This window comes from Thyridium curvatum (assembly GCF_004353045.1).
Source record: "Thyridium curvatum strain D216 chromosome Unknown NODE_30_length_408869_cov_84.441474, whole genome shotgun sequence".
NCBI classification, from domain to species: Eukaryota; Fungi; Ascomycota; class Sordariomycetes; order Thyridiales; family Thyridiaceae; genus Thyridium; species Thyridium curvatum.
In genome coordinates this window covers 239,953-259,514 of record NW_022156785.1, presented here as the reverse complement: position 1 = coordinate 259,514, position 19,562 = coordinate 239,953, and the positions used below count along the sequence as shown (strand labels likewise).

At 55.4% G+C, this 19,562-nt stretch overlaps 7 protein-coding genes across 7 annotated transcripts; 3 read left to right on the top strand and 4 right to left on the bottom strand.

The window, feature by feature from the left end:
• Window positions 1–469: 469 nt before the first annotated feature.
• On the top strand, window positions 470–1,622 carry E0L32_005655 (uncharacterized protein; the record flags this gene model as incomplete). The annotated part of the gene is made up of 3 exons (XM_031140200.1): window positions 470–1,271; window positions 1,349–1,454; window positions 1,523–1,622. 3 exons carry the CDS (start codon window positions 470–472, stop codon window positions 1,620–1,622), a joined length of 1,008 nt encoding a protein of 335 aa, XP_030995666.1.
• A 56-nt stretch (window positions 1,623–1,678) lies between these two features.
• On the bottom strand, window positions 1,679–3,346 carry E0L32_005654 (uncharacterized protein; the record flags this gene model as incomplete). The annotated part of the gene is made up of 3 exons (XM_031140199.1): window positions 1,679–1,829; window positions 1,920–2,480; window positions 2,550–3,346. The coding sequence occupies 3 exons, from the start codon at window positions 3,344–3,346 to the stop codon at window positions 1,679–1,681; spliced, it is 1,509 nt and encodes a 502-aa protein (XP_030995665.1).
• Window positions 3,347–6,212: 2,866 nt separating this feature from the next.
• On the top strand, window positions 6,213–7,193 carry E0L32_005653 (uncharacterized protein; the record flags this gene model as incomplete). The annotated part of the gene is made up of 6 exons (XM_031140198.1): window positions 6,213–6,242; window positions 6,328–6,360; window positions 6,444–6,502; window positions 6,583–6,763; window positions 6,831–7,063; window positions 7,130–7,193. 6 exons carry the CDS (start codon window positions 6,213–6,215, stop codon window positions 7,191–7,193), a joined length of 600 nt encoding a protein of 199 aa, XP_030995664.1.
• Window positions 7,194–7,887: 694 nt separating this feature from the next.
• On the bottom strand, window positions 7,888–9,059 carry E0L32_005652 (uncharacterized protein; the record flags this gene model as incomplete). The annotated part of the gene is made up of 2 exons (XM_031140197.1): window positions 7,888–8,116; window positions 8,236–9,059. 2 exons carry the CDS (start codon window positions 9,057–9,059, stop codon window positions 7,888–7,890), a joined length of 1,053 nt encoding a protein of 350 aa, XP_030995663.1.
• Window positions 9,060–9,588: 529 nt separating this feature from the next.
• On the bottom strand, window positions 9,589–12,798 carry E0L32_005651 (uncharacterized protein; the record flags this gene model as incomplete). Its single annotated transcript, XM_031140196.1, has 3 exons — window positions 9,589–12,525; window positions 12,578–12,666; window positions 12,720–12,798. The coding sequence occupies 3 exons, from the start codon at window positions 12,796–12,798 to the stop codon at window positions 9,589–9,591; spliced, it is 3,105 nt and encodes a 1,034-aa protein (XP_030995662.1).
• A 484-nt stretch (window positions 12,799–13,282) lies between these two features.
• Window positions 13,283–14,308, bottom strand: E0L32_005650 (uncharacterized protein; the record flags this gene model as incomplete). The annotated part of the gene is made up of 5 exons (XM_031140195.1): window positions 13,283–13,464; window positions 13,522–13,627; window positions 13,702–13,747; window positions 13,817–13,994; window positions 14,062–14,308. The coding sequence occupies 5 exons, from the start codon at window positions 14,306–14,308 to the stop codon at window positions 13,283–13,285; spliced, it is 759 nt and encodes a 252-aa protein (XP_030995661.1).
• Window positions 14,309–15,666: 1,358 nt separating this feature from the next.
• Window positions 15,667–16,872, top strand: E0L32_005649 (uncharacterized protein; the record flags this gene model as incomplete). The annotated part of the gene is made up of 6 exons (XM_031140194.1): window positions 15,667–15,788; window positions 15,850–15,970; window positions 16,020–16,136; window positions 16,404–16,455; window positions 16,522–16,570; window positions 16,644–16,872. The coding sequence occupies 6 exons, from the start codon at window positions 15,667–15,669 to the stop codon at window positions 16,870–16,872; spliced, it is 690 nt and encodes a 229-aa protein (XP_030995660.1).
• Window positions 16,873–19,562: the final 2,690 nt, after the last annotated feature.

Genomic DNA, 19,562 nt, shown 5'->3' with positions numbered 1-19,562 from the left:
AGTCGGTTTTGAGAGGGTTGATATTCATGCTGGAGTCCAGCCCAGTCCAACGAGACACATAGTCCATCAGGAATTCCGGAAAAGAGGCTTCGTTGGAGAGGATTTTCGCCCCAGAACCGTTGGCTGAGAAGCAGCCAATTCGGGCCAACCGGATTGAAGATGAAGGCATCCCTGCTGTGTTACCACACAAGGCTTTTGTGCATTGTAGTCGTCGAGTCGAGAGCTGAGGATGGAATTGATGTTGCTAGGCGGTGCGCGCAGCCCACTAATACCCGCACAATTCCACTCTGGTCAAAGCCTCCGCAGCCAATCGGCCGCTTCGCAACTCTAGCTCCATAGTTGAGCTTCGCGGAACCAATGGAGCATTTTCGACAAAAGTCTCCAAGGACGCATCATCCGATCAGTTCAAGCCCCCCTGCAACATAGCAGTCGCTCCGACTCTACGCGCCAAAAGAGCCACAAGCGCACGATGAAGAGCCTCAATTGCATCTTCCGGCCGTCCACCGTCCAGCGGACGGCCCGCCAGCTCCAGCGGTGTTCCTCGAGGGCCTCGGCCGCACCACCACCCACCCAGCGGTGCCCTCTCGCGTCGTCGTCGTCGCGATCCGGCCTCCGCCCCTTCTCCAACACGGCCAGGCAGCGCAGCAGGCAGGCGGCCGACGACCCGGCCTTCACGTCCATCGTCGACAACCCGCCGGAGCTGGTGCGCACCAACAGGAGGCACGGCCCGGGCCTCATCTTGCTGGCCATCATGCCCATCACCGCCTTCTGCCTCGGCACCTGGCAGGTCTACCGCCTGCAGTGGAAGAACGACCTCGTCGCCAAGTGCGAGGACCGGCTCGTCCGCGACCCCTTGCCCCTGCCGCCGCGCATCGACCCGGCCGCCATCCCGGACTTCGACTACCGCCGCGTCTACACGACCGGCCGCTTCCGGCACGACGAGGAGATGCTCATCGGCCCGCGCATCCACGACGGGCAGCAGGGGTACATGGTCGTCACGCCGCTCGAGACGACCGCCGACGACGGGCGCAAGAGCAAGATCCTCGTGAACCGGGGCTGGATCCCGAAGAAGTTCAAGCTGCAGAAGGACAGGCCGGCCGAGGCCCTGCCCGCGGGCGACGTCAAGGTGGAGGGCCTGCTGCGCGAGCCGTGGAAGAAGAACAGGTTCACGCCGGACAACAGGCCAGACATTGGCGAGTTCTACTTCCCCGACGTGGCGCAGATGGCGAGCTTGACAGGGAGCCAACCCGTGTGGATTGAGGCGACTATGGGTGAGTGAGCTCTTGGGGTTCTCTACCCACAGCCCTTTTCGCTATCTAGAGCGCTACTAACAATATTTCCGTGCTAGAACCCGACATTCTTCAAGTGTATGACATGATAGCCAAGGGTATCCCTATCGGCAGAGCTCCCGAGGTCAACCTCCGCAACAACCACGCACAGTACATCTTTACGTGGTAAGTCTAGACATCTTCCACCAGCGGGCCCAAAATGGTCCTTGTTCGTCGGCTGATACAGTCCATAGGTACAGCCTAGCAGTGGCGACGACCGTCATGTTCTGGCTCGTCGTGAAGAAGCCTCCCACTGATATCACGAAGCGAGTTCGCATGAACAAGTCTTGGTGAATGTGGCTTGTTCATCATGGTGTGCATACAAGTCTTACAAGGTCCTGTGTGATGCCTCAGGTGATCTCTGCGCCTCCGCTAACGTTGCGCCTGCGCCGCTGTTTGACGGGTGCAGGAGGCGTCATGCGCAATTCTTGCAGAAGCTCGCGCGGCAGGTGGCGCTGAGCGAGGGAGAAGGGCGTCGTGACAGAGCTGGTCTGCCGTTGTCTAGAAGGGCGCAGCGGATGATCAGACGACTGTAACAATAAACCAGATAGGAAGGATGATACCCCATTCCGTAAAGTGTACAATACATACCTTCTCATGAGCGTCAGCATATCGCTCTCGTCGATGGTCTTGCGCCCGGCATGCTTGGCATAGGCTTGCAGGTCGTCTCCGAGCTGCTCAAAGAACCAGTCCGAGGCTTGCATGATGGTGTTGAGTGTGTCGGGGCTAATCTTGGCCTTGCCGACTCCACTCGTCTGCGCAAAGGTCTGCGCAAGACGCTTGACAACGCTCGGCGGAAGTGATGGGTATTCGACGCCGAATTTTGAAACTTTGACGCCTCGCTTCTTCTTTTTCCCTTTCCAGGCTGCATCCTTGGCGGTGGCCTCCTCAACTTGCAGGTCCTCCAAGCCAGTCGCATCCATGACCCCGCCCTCGGCGCCATCGCCCCCTTCCTCCTCCTCTCCAAAGGGGTTGTCGTCATCCACCACCATTTGCTCTTCAGGGTGGAAAGATGGCCGAACGGGAGACGATTGCAGTTGAGGCGCCAGAAATACAGTGCTGTCATTGGCGTTGACAGGGGCATCAATAACTCCAAATTCGCTCTCGCGACCTGCAAGGAAGGTCGCCCGCCGTCCTGCCCCGTCGTCGATCCTGGAAATCTTCATTAGCATTGGAGGGGAGGATGTTGCGCAAAGAGCGGCAGGGCAGGGAGAAACGTACCTTTCGTATGTCATATCGCCAATCGCCTCCTCCTCTGGGATATCGTCGAATGGGCCGGCGGGGAAGAACGCAGAGTCGATGCCAACATCGTCGTCGCTGCCCAAGTCGTTCCCACCCATATAATCGCTCAGGCGCACACTGCCCAAGCTGCTTCTCGACAGCCGTGGCGGCTGTTCGCTCAGAGCCCTCCGCGGTAGCTCGATAGACTGCATCGTAAAGTTCTCGTCTTCCATAAAGGCAGAATGGTGCGGCTGTAGATCGCTATCGTCGTCCATATCGATGGGGAGGGACAGCCGCGGCCTGTCGATGGGGAAGTCGTCGTCCTCATCGTCCTCCAAGATGGTGCCGATGTCGCTCGCCATCTTGGGCCCGGGAGAGGAGGAGGACGAGGCGGCGGGCCGAGTGGTCGGGGCGAGGACTCGACTAAGGTTCCGCAGGATGTCGCGCGGGGTCTCGCGCTGCTCGCGCAAGCTCCGCCGGCGGCTCTTACCCGGCGTGAAGATGGCGGCGCGGCGGCTGTCGAGCGCGCGGAAGGCCGCTCGGGCGTGCGGCGTCGCGGCGGCGGCGGCATTGGTCTTCCTCCCGGACGCGGAGAGGCCCTGGCGGGTGGTCGATCCGGGGGCTCTGGCGCCACCCGTGGCGGGGGTGTGTACGGATCGCCGGCTCGACGGCGGCTCGGCGCTTCTCGCTCGAGAAACCAGCGGCGTCAATGCCGGCCGTCGCTGCGCGGAGCGAGGTGTTGATGCGCCGGCGGCTGTGGGTTGTGCCGTCTCGGCGCGACTTGGAGTTGTGGGCATGGCTGACGGCGCCCGCTATCGATGTCGAGCCTAGGATTGTGGTGAAATGCGGGCACTCGCTTCGATGGTCGATTGATGAAATATCTCAGCGAACGCTGGTGTGGTGCGCGGTATCGGGTATCGGGTATCGTGGGTGAGGTCTGGCAGTCAATCCATGCCGCTTTGAGTCTTGGCAAACCACACAGGCTCTGGAAATTGGGTTGTTGAGATGAGTGGATAGCCAGCTCACATGATGGGATGTGGTGATGATGACGCGCCGGCCAGACGCGTTCTGTGCAAGTTTAGTGGACGGGCACACGGGTGACGGGTTGGATGGGGCGGGGGCGATTGGAATGGCAGGTGGGGCGGCCTGGCCCGAGTCTAAAGCTTCCATTCTGGAACATTGCAGCAGCTCGGCGCTTCCCCGACTCGGCAGATCGGCAACAGCTGGAGCTCTTTCTCGAGTCAACAGCGCAGGCAACAACACAAGGTAAGGTAGAGGTACCTTGTGTAGGTGGTACTTCACACTTTATGACCCAGGGGCGAGAGAGCAAGATTGAGAGAGAAAATATGCCTCCATGTCAACAATAAACTTCACTCGTCTCCTGAAGCTAACCTGCCCTGATTGAACTCTGGCCTTTGTGTGGAGGAGGGGCAAGTTGTTACAGATTGTGCTTCAAACCTGGCGGTCTGAGGTTGTTGCAGATATCAAAGCTGCTCTACGGAGTTGGGCTGTATTTGATGTATATTGAATGTAAAGTACTTGCCATTCCGATAGGTAGGCCATGGGCTCAAGAAAACAGCATGTTGCAATTGCCTACCATCTCCTCCAAGTGACGGCGCCTGCTGCCACAATAGTCAATAGTCCATCCTCGCCTTGGATGAAGGCGGCGAGTGATGTCAGCCAGTGGTGAGCCCAATGTGTGCTGGCTGGGCTCAAGTGCTACCTGTACTCTCGGCTAGGTACATCAATTGATGCACTTGCAGGTTTATTCCGAGTGCAGACTGGAGACTCGATGTCCCACATTTTTGCATCATCCGCAAATGCAAATGTTCGCACCAAACCCACAAAGAGAACGACCATGAGGTTTCAAAAGCAGCAGGTCTCCACACTCGACACCCCCAATCCGGATATCTGAGACTGGTTTCCAGATGCGACCAATTGTGTATGAGCAGGCGAGGGCATGTTCTCCCCAGCACTTGACACCAGACTTGATTGACCCTTTGGTATCGAGTCATCGACACTTGATAGGTGGAGAAGAGGAAATGTTGAATGTCACCTGTGCCACCTCATTCATCCCTCTCGGAAGCCTCACCAGGACGGACGGCCAAGGCCGGAGCGAGTGTCGCTAATAAAAGATGCGCGGTCCTCTCCGGCTAGCTGATCTACAAGTACGTGTAATGACAGGCGGCGGCGACTAAGAAAGTCTTGGGATGGTGTGAATGGGGGACCGACAGGAACTAAAGGTCAAGTGTTTCCCTATCGAACCAGCCAGCCCCTTTTCCAAGCAAACCAACAGTGCATTCTCATCCAGTCCTTTGCGCTACTGCTTCACATCTCGATGACGGCAGACAGTCCAACCAAGGACACGATAATGAAGAGGCCATATGATTTGTTTCCTACCCGCCCGAGTTTTCAACCCTGTGGTCCGGTTGACACGACTTGAAGTGGTACTGATCAGCAGCCAGAGCTCAGATAGCTTCTTTTGACCAAACACCCCCCCTCTCTCTTAGTAGTTAGTACCAAACAGCTTGCAGCAGCCCCTTGTTTCGACGCCTAGGTCCGTCGGCATGTGCTTGCGATGTTTCGAGCTACCTGAGCTCCCTCTTCCTTGGTACCCATTTGGCGGTTGAGGATGGTGCATCTTACCAACACTGCTGTCATCCCGATTGATCCTCCCAAGTGAGTGTGTGTATGTGCCAACCCACACTTCCACACTTCAAGGTTCTGTCAACTCCTTGCATGTCAACTCCTGCCGACCTGTGGCTAGGAAGGAGCGGATGCAGAGAGTGGGTGTGCACGAGCACCCGGCCTCAAATGAAGCAAAAGGCCTGCATATGCAGATACTTGTCCCAAGAGCCTCCCAAAAAGCTGGTCCTGGGGATCGATGCGAGCCTGTGCTTCAGCTTTCCTCCCCTCCTCCACCACAGCACCCCTGTAGAAAGAAGCGTACTCCGTAGAAGCAAAGTCGGTAGTAGATTCCATGGATGGTAGATGCTCTCGGCTGTCCCCAAAAGCCCAAAGTACCTTCTTACACATTGACCCATCTTCTTTCTCTTCCAAGGTTGTCTCCTCTCCTGTCCCTACCCCACCCTCCACTTTCTGATACCTACCTCCCCCCCATCCCACCACAAGGGTAAGAATCGCCCGTGCTGCAGCACATGCGTGCCTCCCCTACCCCTACCACCCCTACCGCCTCACCCAATTCTCCCACTAACCCCCTACATTATCTGCACACCTTACGAACTCTCCCCCCCCATCGACCTTAATTGTTCGTCCTTTTTTCCAACCTCCAGACCAGACTCACTGTTTCGCTTGCAGTGCCCGCCCACCCGTTTCTCCCACTCCCGGCTGTCAACAGATCCGCTGTCTGTCTAACGCCTTAATGCTGATCTTCATGCCATAATTCGAATTCCTCATTTCCATTGCTGCTTTCCTGACACCTCAGCCCACACCGACCCGACGACCTAGCTGCTGCTGCGCCGCCGCCCTATCTCGTCTTTGGAAGCCAAAAGGTACTCCGACTGCTCACGTCGCGATCACCATCATTGCTTCCCGGGCCGATAGAACCGCACAAGGTCTCTTCGGTCAATTCTCCCTGAGCATCCAGCTCTCGAATTTGTACTGCTCCGACAAGCTTTACAAAATACCACAAGATACCACACAATGGCTGCTCCCGGAGTTCAGTCCCTGAAGGTGCGCAACCCCTCTACCTAACCTATACAAGGCGCATGACGCCCGAGGCAACAGCAAATTAACGAGCAATATCTCGAATCTATAGTGTGTTGTGACTGGTGATGGTGCAGTCGGAAAGGTAAGTCGTTCTCTTTGGCTGCGTCGGCCTTCGACGCCACGCCACTATCCTCTCAGAAACACCTCAGCTAACACCTGCCTTAGACATGTCTGCTCATTTCCTACACGACGAACGCCTTCCCCGGTGAATACATTCCCACAGTGTTAGTCCCTCCGCCGACCATGATTTCCTACTGGCTACCCCTCGACCTGTCCAGCTTCTAACGTGGCTGCTGAAATACAGGTTCGACAACTACTCGGCGAGTGTCATGGTTGATGGCAAGCCCATCAGCCTGGGTCTTTGGGATACTGCCGGACAAGAAGATTATGATCGATTGCGGCCCCTCTCATACCCCCAGACCGACGTCTTTTTGATTTGCTTCTCCATCGTCAGCCCTCCTTCTTTTGATAACGTCAAGGCCAAGGTCAGTGGACTGCTCTTCTCTTCTCCTAAACTACGTATAGAGCATCACCAGCTGACCCCAGCCGCAGTGGTACCCCGAGATCGACCACCATGCGCCCAACATCCCCATTATTCTGGTCGGTACCAAGCTCGATCTGCGTGAGGATCCAGCGACGCTTGAGTCACTTCGACAAAAGAGAATGGAGCCTGTCTCATACGACCAGGCTCTGATGTGCGCCAAGGAGATCAGGGCACACAAGTACCTCGAGTGCTCTGCCCTCACCCAGAGGAATCTGAAGAGTGTTTTCGACGAGGCCATCCGGTATGTCTCCAGTTCCAAGCATGAAGCCCCTGAAGAAAGCCTTACTGACTAGTCATTCCCTCCCAGTGCCGTCCTCAACCCCCGCCCTGTTGCGACCAAGACCAAGAAGTCAAAGTGCGTCGTTCTATAGATCCCAAGGCGTGTCAGTGACCGGCAGCACCGATAAACTCGAGATATACGAGGACCGGGGCTCAGCCGGCACAGCACAGGGGCTTGCTCTGCCTCGAAGTGAGTCAACCGCAGCCTGCACACATCTCGTAGGGCCTGGAGCTATCCAAAGCAGCATTTCAAAAAGTTACAGCATTCTCCGCTCGAGGCGGCTTTTGGGTCATTATCATTCGCATCCACGGATACTGGCGAGCCAAGCCGCTTTTCTCTCTCTCTCCCCCGATATAGGTTTTGGTGTTGGTTTTTGATTGCCGATTTTTTTGTTGCTATTTTTGGTCGTTGCAGAGTACTTCACACACACAGCGCATTCACGTAAAGGATATCCCATGGCTCACTAGATCAACGGATCCCTCCCCCCTCAAGGGAACGATTGGATTGTTCAGGAAGCGAGGTGGTAGCAGGATGCTGGATGCAGGATGAGGGAACAGGCCTTTCGAAGCGAGACACGAATGTTATGAGATGACTAGTTTTTCGCATGAAGAAGTTTTATTGGTGTTTTTGATTCGTTGCTTTATCCCAACTTACAGTTTCGATGTGCCTAACTTTTATGATGCTGCTTTTAATGTTGTACAGCAGGGTATCTCAAGAAATTGACTACTGAAAAGAGTGCAATCATTGCTCCCATTACGTGCCAGTGCGAACAGAACCAACCCTGTTCACCATTTCCTCTTGTTGGACATTTGGCCACGGCGACTGGGATGGACGCCAGAGTGGTCGTCCTCGTCGGCCTGGGCCTGCTGCTGCTGTGGCTTGGGCCCGGACTTGACTCGGGTCCTCTTCTCCTCCTCCTCGGCCTGCATCCGCCTGGCGCGCTCCTCGTTGAGCTTGATGTTCTTGGCCTTGATCTTGTCGCGACGGTTCTGGGTCTTGCCGCCGCCTCCAGCACTGTGCATTGCAGTCAGTACAACCCGCCTATGTAGATATCTGGAGACTTGAAAAAGGGGGAGGCAGGGAAAGGAAGGAAAGGGTGTAGTGGAGTGGTTGGGGGGGGGGGAAGGACCTACGTGAGCTCGACGTTGATCTTGCGCGGCTGCGACTTGCCGTCGCTGAACTCGGAGTGGTGGAACTTGGCCAGGCACGTCTTCATGGGCCCGTAGCTGTCGAACTCGAGGAAGGCGATGCCGCGCGACTTGGACGGGTCCTCGCGGTTCGAGAGCAGCCGGATGCTCGACGGGCTCAGCGCCTCGAAGTGCTTGGCGACGCTGGCCTTGGTGGCCGTGTAGGGCAGGTTGCCGATGAAGACGATGAAGCGCGCCGCCTTCTTCTGCTCCTGCTCCTGCTCCTCGTCGCCCTCGCCCTCCTCGCCCTGGCCTTGCTCTTCTTGCTCGGCATCATCGCCGGTCGTCGCGGCGTCCTCCGCGGAGGCAGGCTCCTCCGCCTTCTTGGCCTTCTTGGCCTTCTTGTCCTTTTTGCTCTTGGACTTGTCCTTGGTCTCGCTGGCGGCAGGGACCTCTTCGCTTGGCTTGTCCGACTTGCTGCTGCTCTTCTTCTCCTTCTTCTTGTCCTTCTTCTCGCTATTCTTCCTCTTTGGCTTCTCGTCGCCGCTCTCCTCCTCCTCCCTCGGGGCAGCAACCACTGCTTCCTGGCTGTCCGCCGCCTCGACCTGCTCCTTCTCCTCCTTCTTGGCCTTCTTGTCCTTCTTGTCCTTCTTCTTCTCCTTCTTTTCCTTCTTCTCCTTCTTGCTCGGCGCGGCGACCTCCGCGGCGGCCACGTCGTCCTCGGCCTTGCTCACGCGGCGGCGCTTCTTGGAGGAGCCCTCGACGTCGTCGCTGGCGCGCTTGCTCGCGGGAGCCGTCGCGGCGGCGCCAGACTCGGCTTTGCGCTTCATTTTCTTGGTTGGGTTGGATTTGTTTTATGGAAGAGATACTGGTTTCCTGAGCGATACTTTTCGAAAAGCAATGTCAGGTCTGGAATACGACCAAGTATGTATGGGGGGCGATTGCTGAAGAGGTGATGTTAAGACTTGAAATGTAAATCTCGAACTTTTTTGTCAAGAGAGCTCAAATTATTTTTCTGCCAGGCGGACTAACACGGCAAGAAGAGTATTACCTTAGGTGGTGGGGCGTCCATTTAGTAGGGGTCTAAATTCCCTAAAATGGAACCCGGAAAGCCCCCGCAACATTCCCCGGCGGTTCCATCCATCAACTGAACTTGTTCCACACACAAGTTGTCAACATATGCGAAGCCTAACCGGGATAATAACTTCTCACGTTCCAGAGCCGGAGAACAAGAGCGTAGCTACGCCGTCCTAATTCACCTAGTACAAGGATACATTAATCCAATATGTTTATCTGTATTCTTCCTCGGGTTCCATCATTACTCTCCAGCAAACAATGCACTACCTAGGTATTATTTGTTTACAAGTTGAACCCCAAAAAGATCACTATGGCACATCCAACGGCTACTGCCGACGGGCCTTCGTCTCGACTCGCTTGGTTGATCACAGTTGCCGGCGGAGGCAGTGTCTCTCCCGGAACCGTCCCGTTCGACCCAATGGTGGATGACATCGTGGTGAAGGGGTTCGTGTTGCTTGTGGCAGGGACGCCAGGAAGCCACGGTCCCGATATGGTCGCGACGCCGGGGGGCGGGCCGACTGCAGGCACCGGATTCGCACTGACTAGGGGGGAGGGCGTATACGTGATAGCCGTAGGTCGGCTGGGACCCGTCGAGCCGGTGGGACGAGGTGGACCCGAGGCTGTTCCATTTGCGAGACTCGGAGCTTGAGGGTCTGTGAGCGGCTGGGTAGACGTTGTGAAGATTGAGATCTCGGCAGATGAACCGCCGGGTACGGAATCTGTCAACCCCCCACTGGGAGAGGGCCGTGGTGGTCGAGGTGCCTGCGGCGCTTGGCCTTGTATTGTGATCGGGATCGAAGTCAAGCCTGGAGATGATGGTAGCATCACCGTTATTGGGGAAACCGTGCCTGGCGGACCTCTGGGGGCGTCGGGCGTCGTCGTCGCGACTCCCGGCGGGCCTTGCGGCCATGTGTGAGGCGGCGGCGATGCCACGGGAGGCACTATCGTAGAAGGAAGTGCTGGTGGGGATATCTGGGGAAGGCCGGGAGTTGTAAGACTGGTCCAAAAAGTGGTGGGACTTGGCCCGGGTGCTGGGTTTGCTTGCGAGCCTTGTTGGGGTGCAAAGGATATGATGTTGCCTGGGCTTGATGGCGTAGGGTTGGTGCTTCCGACGCTTGGTCGTGGTGGCTGAATAGGCGCTTGAGCAGATATCGCGCGTGGAGGAGTGGGATTGCTTGGAGGGGGCGGCAGTGATCCCCCTCCAGGCAGTGTCGGTACTGTTATCGAGCCCGGGCCAAGTGAAGTTGGAGGGAGTGTCTGAGTGCCGCCTCCAGGCGGCGGGAACTCATTCACGGTTCCCGGAGATATGGTCGGCGGGGGGGAGGGCAGTGTATTGTCCAGCGGCAATACATTTGGCCTCGGCGGCACGGGTACAGGGAGCCTACTACTCAGCATAGCGTTCGGTGTCGGCGAGATAAACGAAGCTGGAGAGACAGAACCAGGAGGTGACATCATAGGTAGAGGTCCCATAGTTTGAGTCCTGCCAAATCCTGACAATGGCTCGCTCGGCGTGACTGAGGGGGGCTGAAAAGGGACCGAGGGCCCAGTACTCGGGCCATTGGTCAACGGTACAGGAGGTATACTGCCTGTCGGAAACACTGGCGGGATGGCTGGTGTTGGTCGAGTAAGAGATCCGGCTGGAGGTACCCCATCGGGACTATCCGGCCCTTGACTCCCTAGCTGTGGCACAGGAACTGTGCCAGTAGAGACCTTTGCTGGGAAGGAATCTGGCGGGGAACTCAAGAAGCTTAGAGTGAGTGGGAGCCAACTTCGAGAGCCCGACGGTGTGTCCAGAGGGGCTACGGTTGCTCCCGTTGGGAATAACGGGACTCCTGGAGTTGGCGGAGTTTGGTTCGGATTCGTCGTTGTCGTGCAACTGTGACTATTAGGAAACGGAGCTTCCGTCCCACCCAGGCTGTTCTGGTGGCCTCCCGAGGGCCCTGTATCTCCGTCACAGGAAGAGGACGGAATAGGGGTCGGAGCAGGCACGGTTATGATGACCGTCTGCGTACACGTTGTGCTGGTAACCTCTGTATGTTCGAAGAACACAGGCTCAGGAGATCCATCATCATCAGTCGCAAGAGATGCAGCTATAAGTGAACTGTAGTTGTACGGCCCCGCAGTATGAGCAGATATAACTGTCGCGAAGGTATCGGGAATGGCACCTGGGGCGCTCGTCGGTGAATAAGTACTGGTGTCGTTGACTGTCAGGGGCGATTCTGAAAGTGGCGTATTTTGTTCTCCTGGGCCATCTTCGTCACCGCTGTTTGTCGTGGTACTTGTTTCAATGCCAAAAGACTCGGGACTGGTTCGTTGCGAGCTTCCAACCTCTGGCAAGGTGTACTCAGATGACAAACTTGGCGGAACAGGTGTTGGAAAGGTTGTCAATACGTGGGGGCTGCCCACAATGTCACTCTGGGATATGTCGATGCCAGTGATGGTAGTGGCAAGAGCCGAATTGTGCATTCCAGAAGCAGCGCTTGTAGGCCAAAATGTGTTTGGCCGAGTCGTTGACGCCGAGAATATGGTACTTATCAAAGTAACCACGTCTAGGTCTTCACCTGCCTCGTCCTCGCTGAAGTCTGGTGCAGCGACGTCGGTAGCTCCTCTCTCTGTGTCCAGTAGCTCCAGTCCATCATGCTTCACGGCTTCGGGAGGCAGAAGTTGTGGATCTGCAGAGTTGTACCCTTCCAATGCCGAAAGGTCACTGGAGCTCCTTGGATTGGTTGCGTCGGGAATTGTCTGTACCGTGATGGGTTTGATGTGTGTCGCATTTTCTCTCTCTCCACCTGCTTCTCGAATCGTGTCTACAGCATCCATGTCGACAGCTACTCTGGCATTCGCTGAAGTTGTTTGGCCTAACGCATCCGTCAATCGTACCTTCGGTGATACGCTCGAGCTATGGGTACCTTGACCGTCCTCGTGATTCCAAGCCTGCGTATGAACGGGTTTCCAGTCGAGAACTTCGCGAGGAGCGTCGTTCCCGGCAGATGCTCCTCCAAGAATCCGTCTATCTTGGTTGATATTGATGTCGAACACCAGATGAATGGGACCCGTATCATCCAGCATCAACGACGGATCAGTACCTCGCAGGCCCTGGTAGCGGGATTGCGTCCGTTCTGGCCAGGATATCGGACTGCCGTTGGCACAAACCGATGCCGTCTGCTGCATCGCAGAGATCAAATCTCCAGAAACTCGCTGCAGGCATCTCAATAGGCTCTTGTTCATTCAGGTCAGAGCGAAGTCTTGGAAGCATTTGGCGGTGTCTTACCTCAGTGTGACTCTGGTCCTGGCATATGCAAGAGATGTCTGCGCAGGCTGTCTCTTGCGAAATCCGCGGTAGACAGGCAATGAGATTATCTTTGAGGCAATCAGTAGATTGCTTCGGCGGCGGGTTTTCTCTGGTTACATACCCACAGCATCATCGGCAATAGCGACAGTTTGTGTAAAGAGTCCTGTGAGGACCACGGGCCATAACTGAGCGGTCTTCATGCTGGATGCTCGGTGTGGCTCTGACAGCGGACTCGACAACCAAGCACCAGGTCAAGCAAGAGGTTAATCTGGTGGCCAAAAGTGACTCGGAGGGTTGCTGGCTCATCCAAAAACAGTAAACAAGTCAAACGAGAGGCGATCTAAGAGGCGGTGGACAATAGACGGGAGTGCGCCAGCCTCTTTCGAGTAGAATCAGACAAGACATATGCGGCAAGTCCTGATCAAGAGGAGGAGGAAAGGCCAGTCTGGAATTCATGCTCCCAAGACTTTGCCAACTCGGGAAGGAGTGTCCGCTCCAGGCGAAAGGAGGACCGGCAGGGACCATCCATAGGCAAGCGACTCCTTCATCACTGGGACTTGGATCTTCCACGCCTTACTCGCGCTGAAATGATAGAGGTTGCAATTCCTGGGTATCTAATTTTGAGGACGCCGACCTCCGCGAGGAAGGACTTTATGTGTGCCAGGGAGGAGGGTGCCTCCTAGGTCAAAAGAAAAGGAGCTCAAGGGGCTTTTCCTCCGCGGCATACCGATCCTTGAACTCTTGTCTGGACAGCCATTTAGCCAGGGGCATCATTGTGTCCTTCATATCCATAACACCCCGTTTCTTCATATCAATATGCGAGGCATCCACCACGAGGCGCTCCAGATGCTCCACGGAGAGAGCGCCTAGCTCTACCGTTAGCCAAGACTCGGCTCATCCAAGATAGGTGAAGGAAAACAAACCGTTGTTCAACAGGTCCATCAATCTAGCTGGCGTGCCTACTGCTATACCAGTACGGTTCGATTTCAGGAATGTGACTGCCTCTTCAAGCTTGATGTGCTTTGCAAACTGTAGCAAAGCAATAGTTAGTCTCGGCTCTTGGTATCTTGCGTATCAGAGCGCTCGCTCGCCGAGCTACTAACCAGCTTCGAGACCACGTTACCCTTCTTCTGGTACGTCCTCACAGCTCTAGACCAGTTGTCAGTTTCATGATAGCCCAAAAACCATGGTTCATCTCGTCTAGGGCTGCAGGCCTACCTTACGATGTCTGCGGCTCGCAAACCGGCACCCGCTACAATGATAGTGTGCGGTGCACCTTTCGGCACAGGAGCCTTTGCGAGGTCTGCAGGCTTTTCTGAGAATTCCTCGAGAAAAGTAGGCAGATTCTCAAGATTCCTGGTTTTGGAGAAGGACGAGGTATCCTTGATCGAGTTCTCTACCACAGCGATCCTGATTAGTGCGCGTGCATATGACGTGATTCCGCCAAAGATAGATAGGCTCACTCGATATATAGAGGTCAGACAGTTCGATGGGACTCAGGTCTTTCCCAAATCTTGTCGTCTGTTGTGAGAAATGGTCCGATAGAAGCTGGCTGTCCATCGTCTCAAACGCTCTGTTCACGCCGGCCTCGGTATCGAGGAGGCTGTCGTCCACGAAGGCGTCTCCCTTGCGTCGCTTGCGTGAGCCACCGTCATCTCTCTGCTTTCTCTTCTTGGCCTTTGCCGACCTGGGGACTTCGGCTGCCGACATGATGCAGCCACTGTGAATCGGAGTGCAGAGACTTTTCCCCTTGAAGCAAAATGATCTTGCGCCGATGAGTAGAGCTCCTCACTTGAGACACAACAGCCTTGAGTATGTCTCCCTAGTGTGGTACTGTTCCCAAAAATGATTTGAAACGAGGTTTGATGATAGCGCTTCCTTCAGTGTTCACTTTCATCCTGAAGAACCATGGTTCATGCCAAAGTCTCGAAGATCTCAAAAACTTTTTTGGAGCCGTGCATTGACCAATCATGACTCGGAGGGGCGGCACAAAACAGCAAACGTCCACTGTAATGCCCCACTGTGCTACTGATAGGACTACTATTTTCTCGCCTATACTTGGTAGGCCACAGGCCATGCTTCCGGGTTAGTTTTGGGGGACATGGGCACTTACAAGTCCCGCGTTTGTAACATCTGACAACCAAATGATCCAGTTCTTTTCAAGCACTTGACAAACTCTATGGATTGACAAGCTCCAATATCATTTCTTGGGCCGCAATAATGTCAGAGCCTCTCCCCAAGTTATCAAGGTATCCCGCCTGTAGCCACATCGGTAGATCAAGCTTTCTGTGTGGATCTGTTCTGGACAAGCGTGTGTGGGGGGGCGAGCCTGCGACTGAACTCTTGCATTTGCCATTAGCAATTCAATTGTTGTCACCGTGACTAATGATGTAACAGTCTATGTAACTGATCTCCTGCTATTCTCCTCGTTCTTCTTGCTCTTTCTCTGGTATCATTATTTCTACTTGCGTTTCGAAGCATCTGCCGCGTGCTGTTGGTGTAGTCTGCGATGAATTCATTGTCTATCGTCTACTTTATGTTTTGAGATCTTCCACGTCATAATAACGGTACACTTTATGAAGCACTGCAGATGAACGGGCGTAGGATACTGACCGCTACACCGGAGTTCAGCTATTGCACGGGAAGGTGCTGGTTTCATAGATAGGAATGGCCCCCCAGGTGGAAATACCTGTCGTAAGTACTTGATATCAGACAAATACGCAACGGCGTGGTGCCGACACGGGATGACTTTGTTTAATAATTCTATGTCGCAGGCCGCCACTGTCCTGGGTGTAAGTCGTCGTTGAGAGGTGAAGTTGGCCCAAGTCCAGACTGACCACGACACTCTTGCCCTCCAGACCATTGGCACAGGTGAGAGCGCAAAAAGCATTCTAGGCAATACGATGGACTGATCCCTTTCGCAGTGTGAGGACCTCGAAGGAACAATAGCAAGAAAGTTTCAAAAGCTGACAGAAACTGGGTGTCTAGTCTGTGGTGTGTGCAGGTAAGAGCAAGCGACAAATCAACAACTCAACACCTAGGCTGACTTGTACAGCTTATACCTCAGTATGTACTCCTCGAATGAGACGATTCAGAGAGATCAATCTGATTCTCAGCAGAATATGGACGAACTGGAGAACCAAGAAGACGGATGGCTTGCCGGCAGTGATGATGTTTCTCTGGGCAGCTTGTGAGTCGATACTGTCGCCGGTACCAGAGCTCAGTCTCATGTTCACTGACTGGGTCCGTAGGCGGTCCTCCGTTTGGTATCTACGCCGTTGCGCAAAACTTCAATCTGCCCATCCAAATACAGCCGCAGGTATTCACGGCACTCTGTCTCATAAGCTGGGCACAGACCTTGATGTACCATCAGTGCGTCACACATCCAAACCCCCGCGCGTACTTACTGGGGACTAGACAGGCTGACTTCAAAGCATCCGGCGCCAGTAAATGGAAAGCGTGGGCAGCAGTAGGCGTGGGCATAGCGGTGGCTTGCCTCTTCGCTGGCATCGAGGCGGCGTTGATTTTGACTTTGCGGGTAAGTGCATCAGATCGAAGTTGCAACCCCCCGCCGCATGGCCCCTGACGCAAGCTGCAGCCGCTCTACAAAAGGGGTAATGAGACTCCCATTACGGTAATCGGCGTCATCGCGGCCGTAGTTCTTGCAGCGGGCCTTCTTCCGCCCTATGGCGAGCTGTGGAAGCGGCGAGGCAGAGTCATCGGGATTAATTGGGTATGATGATGACCGACTCCCCAAGCCTGGGCATCTTCTTGCGTAACTGACTGACTATGTATGCAATTCTAGGTGTTCTTGGGCATGGACTGGTCGGGTGCTTTCGTTTCATTGATGGCTCTGGGTAAGTTAGACCCGAAGACGGGCCGTGAGCTGTGGCCGAGGGCTTTCCTGATTTGAAACACACCAGTTGCACAGGACACCTTCGACGTACTTGGAGGCGTCATGTACATCGTGTGGTAAGTAGGGCAGTCTACCTAACTACTGAGACTGTGTGGCCGAGTACTACTGACAACTGCTGTTCATGTTCAGCTGCATGCTTGAGATTGGCATATTCACCTCGCATCTCATCTGGCGCTTCCGTACGCGCAGAATACGAAAAGAAGCGGCATCAAGGGGCAAGACTTTTGATGATATCGCCGCCGAATATGAGGCGCGCGGCATTCCCTTCAAGTTTGCAGAGAGGAGGTCCCGGAATAAGACCAAACCGGCCATGGGCGATGAAGAGCTGAGTTCATATAGCAGCGTGCGCGGACAGTGATAGCGAAAATTGAGGAGATGTAGGGAGATCAGGCTGGGTATTCTTCTGAACTTGTATGTGTAAATCGAGTTGAACTTCGACTATCCGGGCCGACACGTCACATTGAAGAAGTGAAGTGAAGAGAACCTTTGAAGCGTACATGCGATGCGGCCTCGACTGGAGAGGCGCGATTCGGGACAGGACGAGACAACGACTCGATTCGGGGAACGTCTGCCGGCAAAAATTGCCGCATTGGAGGCCGGGAATGCAATGAATGGGTTTGAGAGGGGCCTTGTCAAGTCCTTGTATCCTGGAGAAAACGGGGTTTCTTTGAAAATGGTGGATAATGGCGCCGAAGGCACCCACGAAACATCTACTTGTACAAGGGATAGCGCTCCTCTCATCCCAGTTGGATTCTCCACCGTTCTGGTCGACGGGTACGGAGTAGAACATGCTGGCTCTTTTGGCTACTGACTTTTCTCGAACAGGCAGAAGATGCATGTGATGGTCGGGAGGCAGATGCGGGCAGGCGGGCAATGTACGGAGTAACTGGACAGGAGGATGAGGGGGTGCCCAATCCGCCGAAATGAAGTCGGCGCTTGACTCTGGCGGCACAGCACAGCGGGACGTCACAAGTTGGAGGGAAGATGGTCGCAGGAGGGAAGTTGGTCGCAGGAGGAGGATGTGCATGCTGGGAATGCCTGACTAGTGATGTTGTTACTGCATGCGGCTGCTCTTGAAGCCTTGGAGCAGCCCTCCTTTGGGACCCGAGATGAGATCATCGGCGGTCAGTTACACTACAGACGGATACCTACGTGTTGCCGCCCAGGAGCGTGCAACATGAACATTGAAAGACCGGCACGCTGTCCTTCAGGCCACGGAATAAGACTCGGTGCGCGCCGTCCCTCGCTCCATGTCAGCCTTTGAGGACCCATCAACTCGTTCGGCTCGACATGACCTTTCTCTCTTTTCTTCTTCTTGACTCAAGGTCGAGGGACGCCACCCCTGCCGAGTGCTTCACCTTCACCCCGTAGCTCAGCAGTGCTTCGCTAAATCGAGCTAATTTAAAAGCACTTTAGACTCTAGAGTAAGTATGGTGGAGGGCCATCTGCGATGCTACGTCAAACGCCAATCTTTCGATATGCAAACGAGAGACCCCGTTGCTTTTTGACCCTCTTCGTCGTTTCTCGATATCTCGCCTGCTCGCCTTGCCCCAAACACCCATCCCCTGTCGTCGTCACCTGAGGCAGCAGGAGAGGATGAAAGGGACTGCTTGGGCAAGCCAGGCAGTCTTGTCTGCTCTCGTCCAATGGAAGTGGCTGGTAAGCACTGGAGGCGACGATGATGGTGATCTCCCTGCGCTAACTGGACAAACCCACCAGCCTGCAAGGCGTTGGAGCGCGCCACAGGGGGCCACTCGGGGCCCAACCCATGCTTTTTGGGGCCTGCTCGGTGGAGACTTGCCCAGGTGGTGATTGTTTCTTTCTGTTTGCTGGCCCTCCACCCAGCTCCAGGGCGCCCCTGAGCTCCTGCTGGGTCCCAGCGCCAGCGTCCGGGGAAAGCGGCCAGTGCAGCCTAAAGTCTCCCTTGTCTCTGGCGAGGCCCAATGGGAGGCGGCGCGCCGGGGTTTCCCAAGTGGACTTGGTGGATGCCAATTGCGCTACAAACGCATGTCTTTCTTTCGGTAGCTCGACGATGGAGAGGTCCAGTGCCAGTGGCCCAGGACCCGGCTCTCGTTTGTTTTAGCTCCTTCGTCACTGTCAGGGGGTGAAAATTTGGGGGGGTTTGATAGATGGGGACTGACTGCCGCCGCTGCGTGCTACGGGCTTGGCCTTGGAGTCGAGAGGGATGGATGATGGATCCCATAGATGGGATGGGATGGGATCAATCCCAGATGGACGGACTGACAGACAGACTGGACTGCGTCCCTGTGCCGCCGTCGCCGCTGCTGGCTCACTTGCTAGCTGGGACTTTTTTGGACTTTGCTTTGCTTCGGGGGAACCGACACGACACGACTTGCAAAACTCGACACAACTTGTCTCCAACCCTCATCAAATCGCGTGTCCCAACTCGTCCGTCCCTATCCCGGTTCAATTGGGCATTGTTTGACCTGCAGCTCAAGAAGCAAGCCACCCCAGGGCTGACCACGCGCCGTCTCGTTCTTCTTTTCTCTCTCGTCTCTGCCTTTGACTTGCCTGTCATCGGTCACCACGCGGCAGATCAACACCCCGTCGTCCGTCCCGTCAAGATCTAGTTATCCATTCCTGAATTCCTGACACACACGCGAGGACGAAAAGGCCACGACAACGCAAGACAAGCCACGAGGATCGCCCGGGACGATCTGCAGTAGCTGCAAATCACCAGGGCCACACGGACAACGCAAGACGCTCCAGCTGTACGACTCCGCACTTGAACTTGTGGTGTGCTGCGCGCGTTTTCTCTTACAACCCGGTACCTTCTTGTTCCTTGGTCGTTGACAGCTCGGCTCGGCCAGACTCGTGCCAGGTTTCGTCCGTACCTGACATCAGCGCCCAGCACACGGTCCAACTGCGTCACCGCTGAAACCCGTGGTGCCGTGGTGGGGGGCCAGAGGAACCAGACCTTCGGGCTCGATCAACTTGTTTCATTAACTCTTGTGTCATATAACCCTCCACGCACGCGGATTTCCCCGCTGTCCCCGGCGAGTCGAGGCCCTTTTGGTTCCTTGCGCG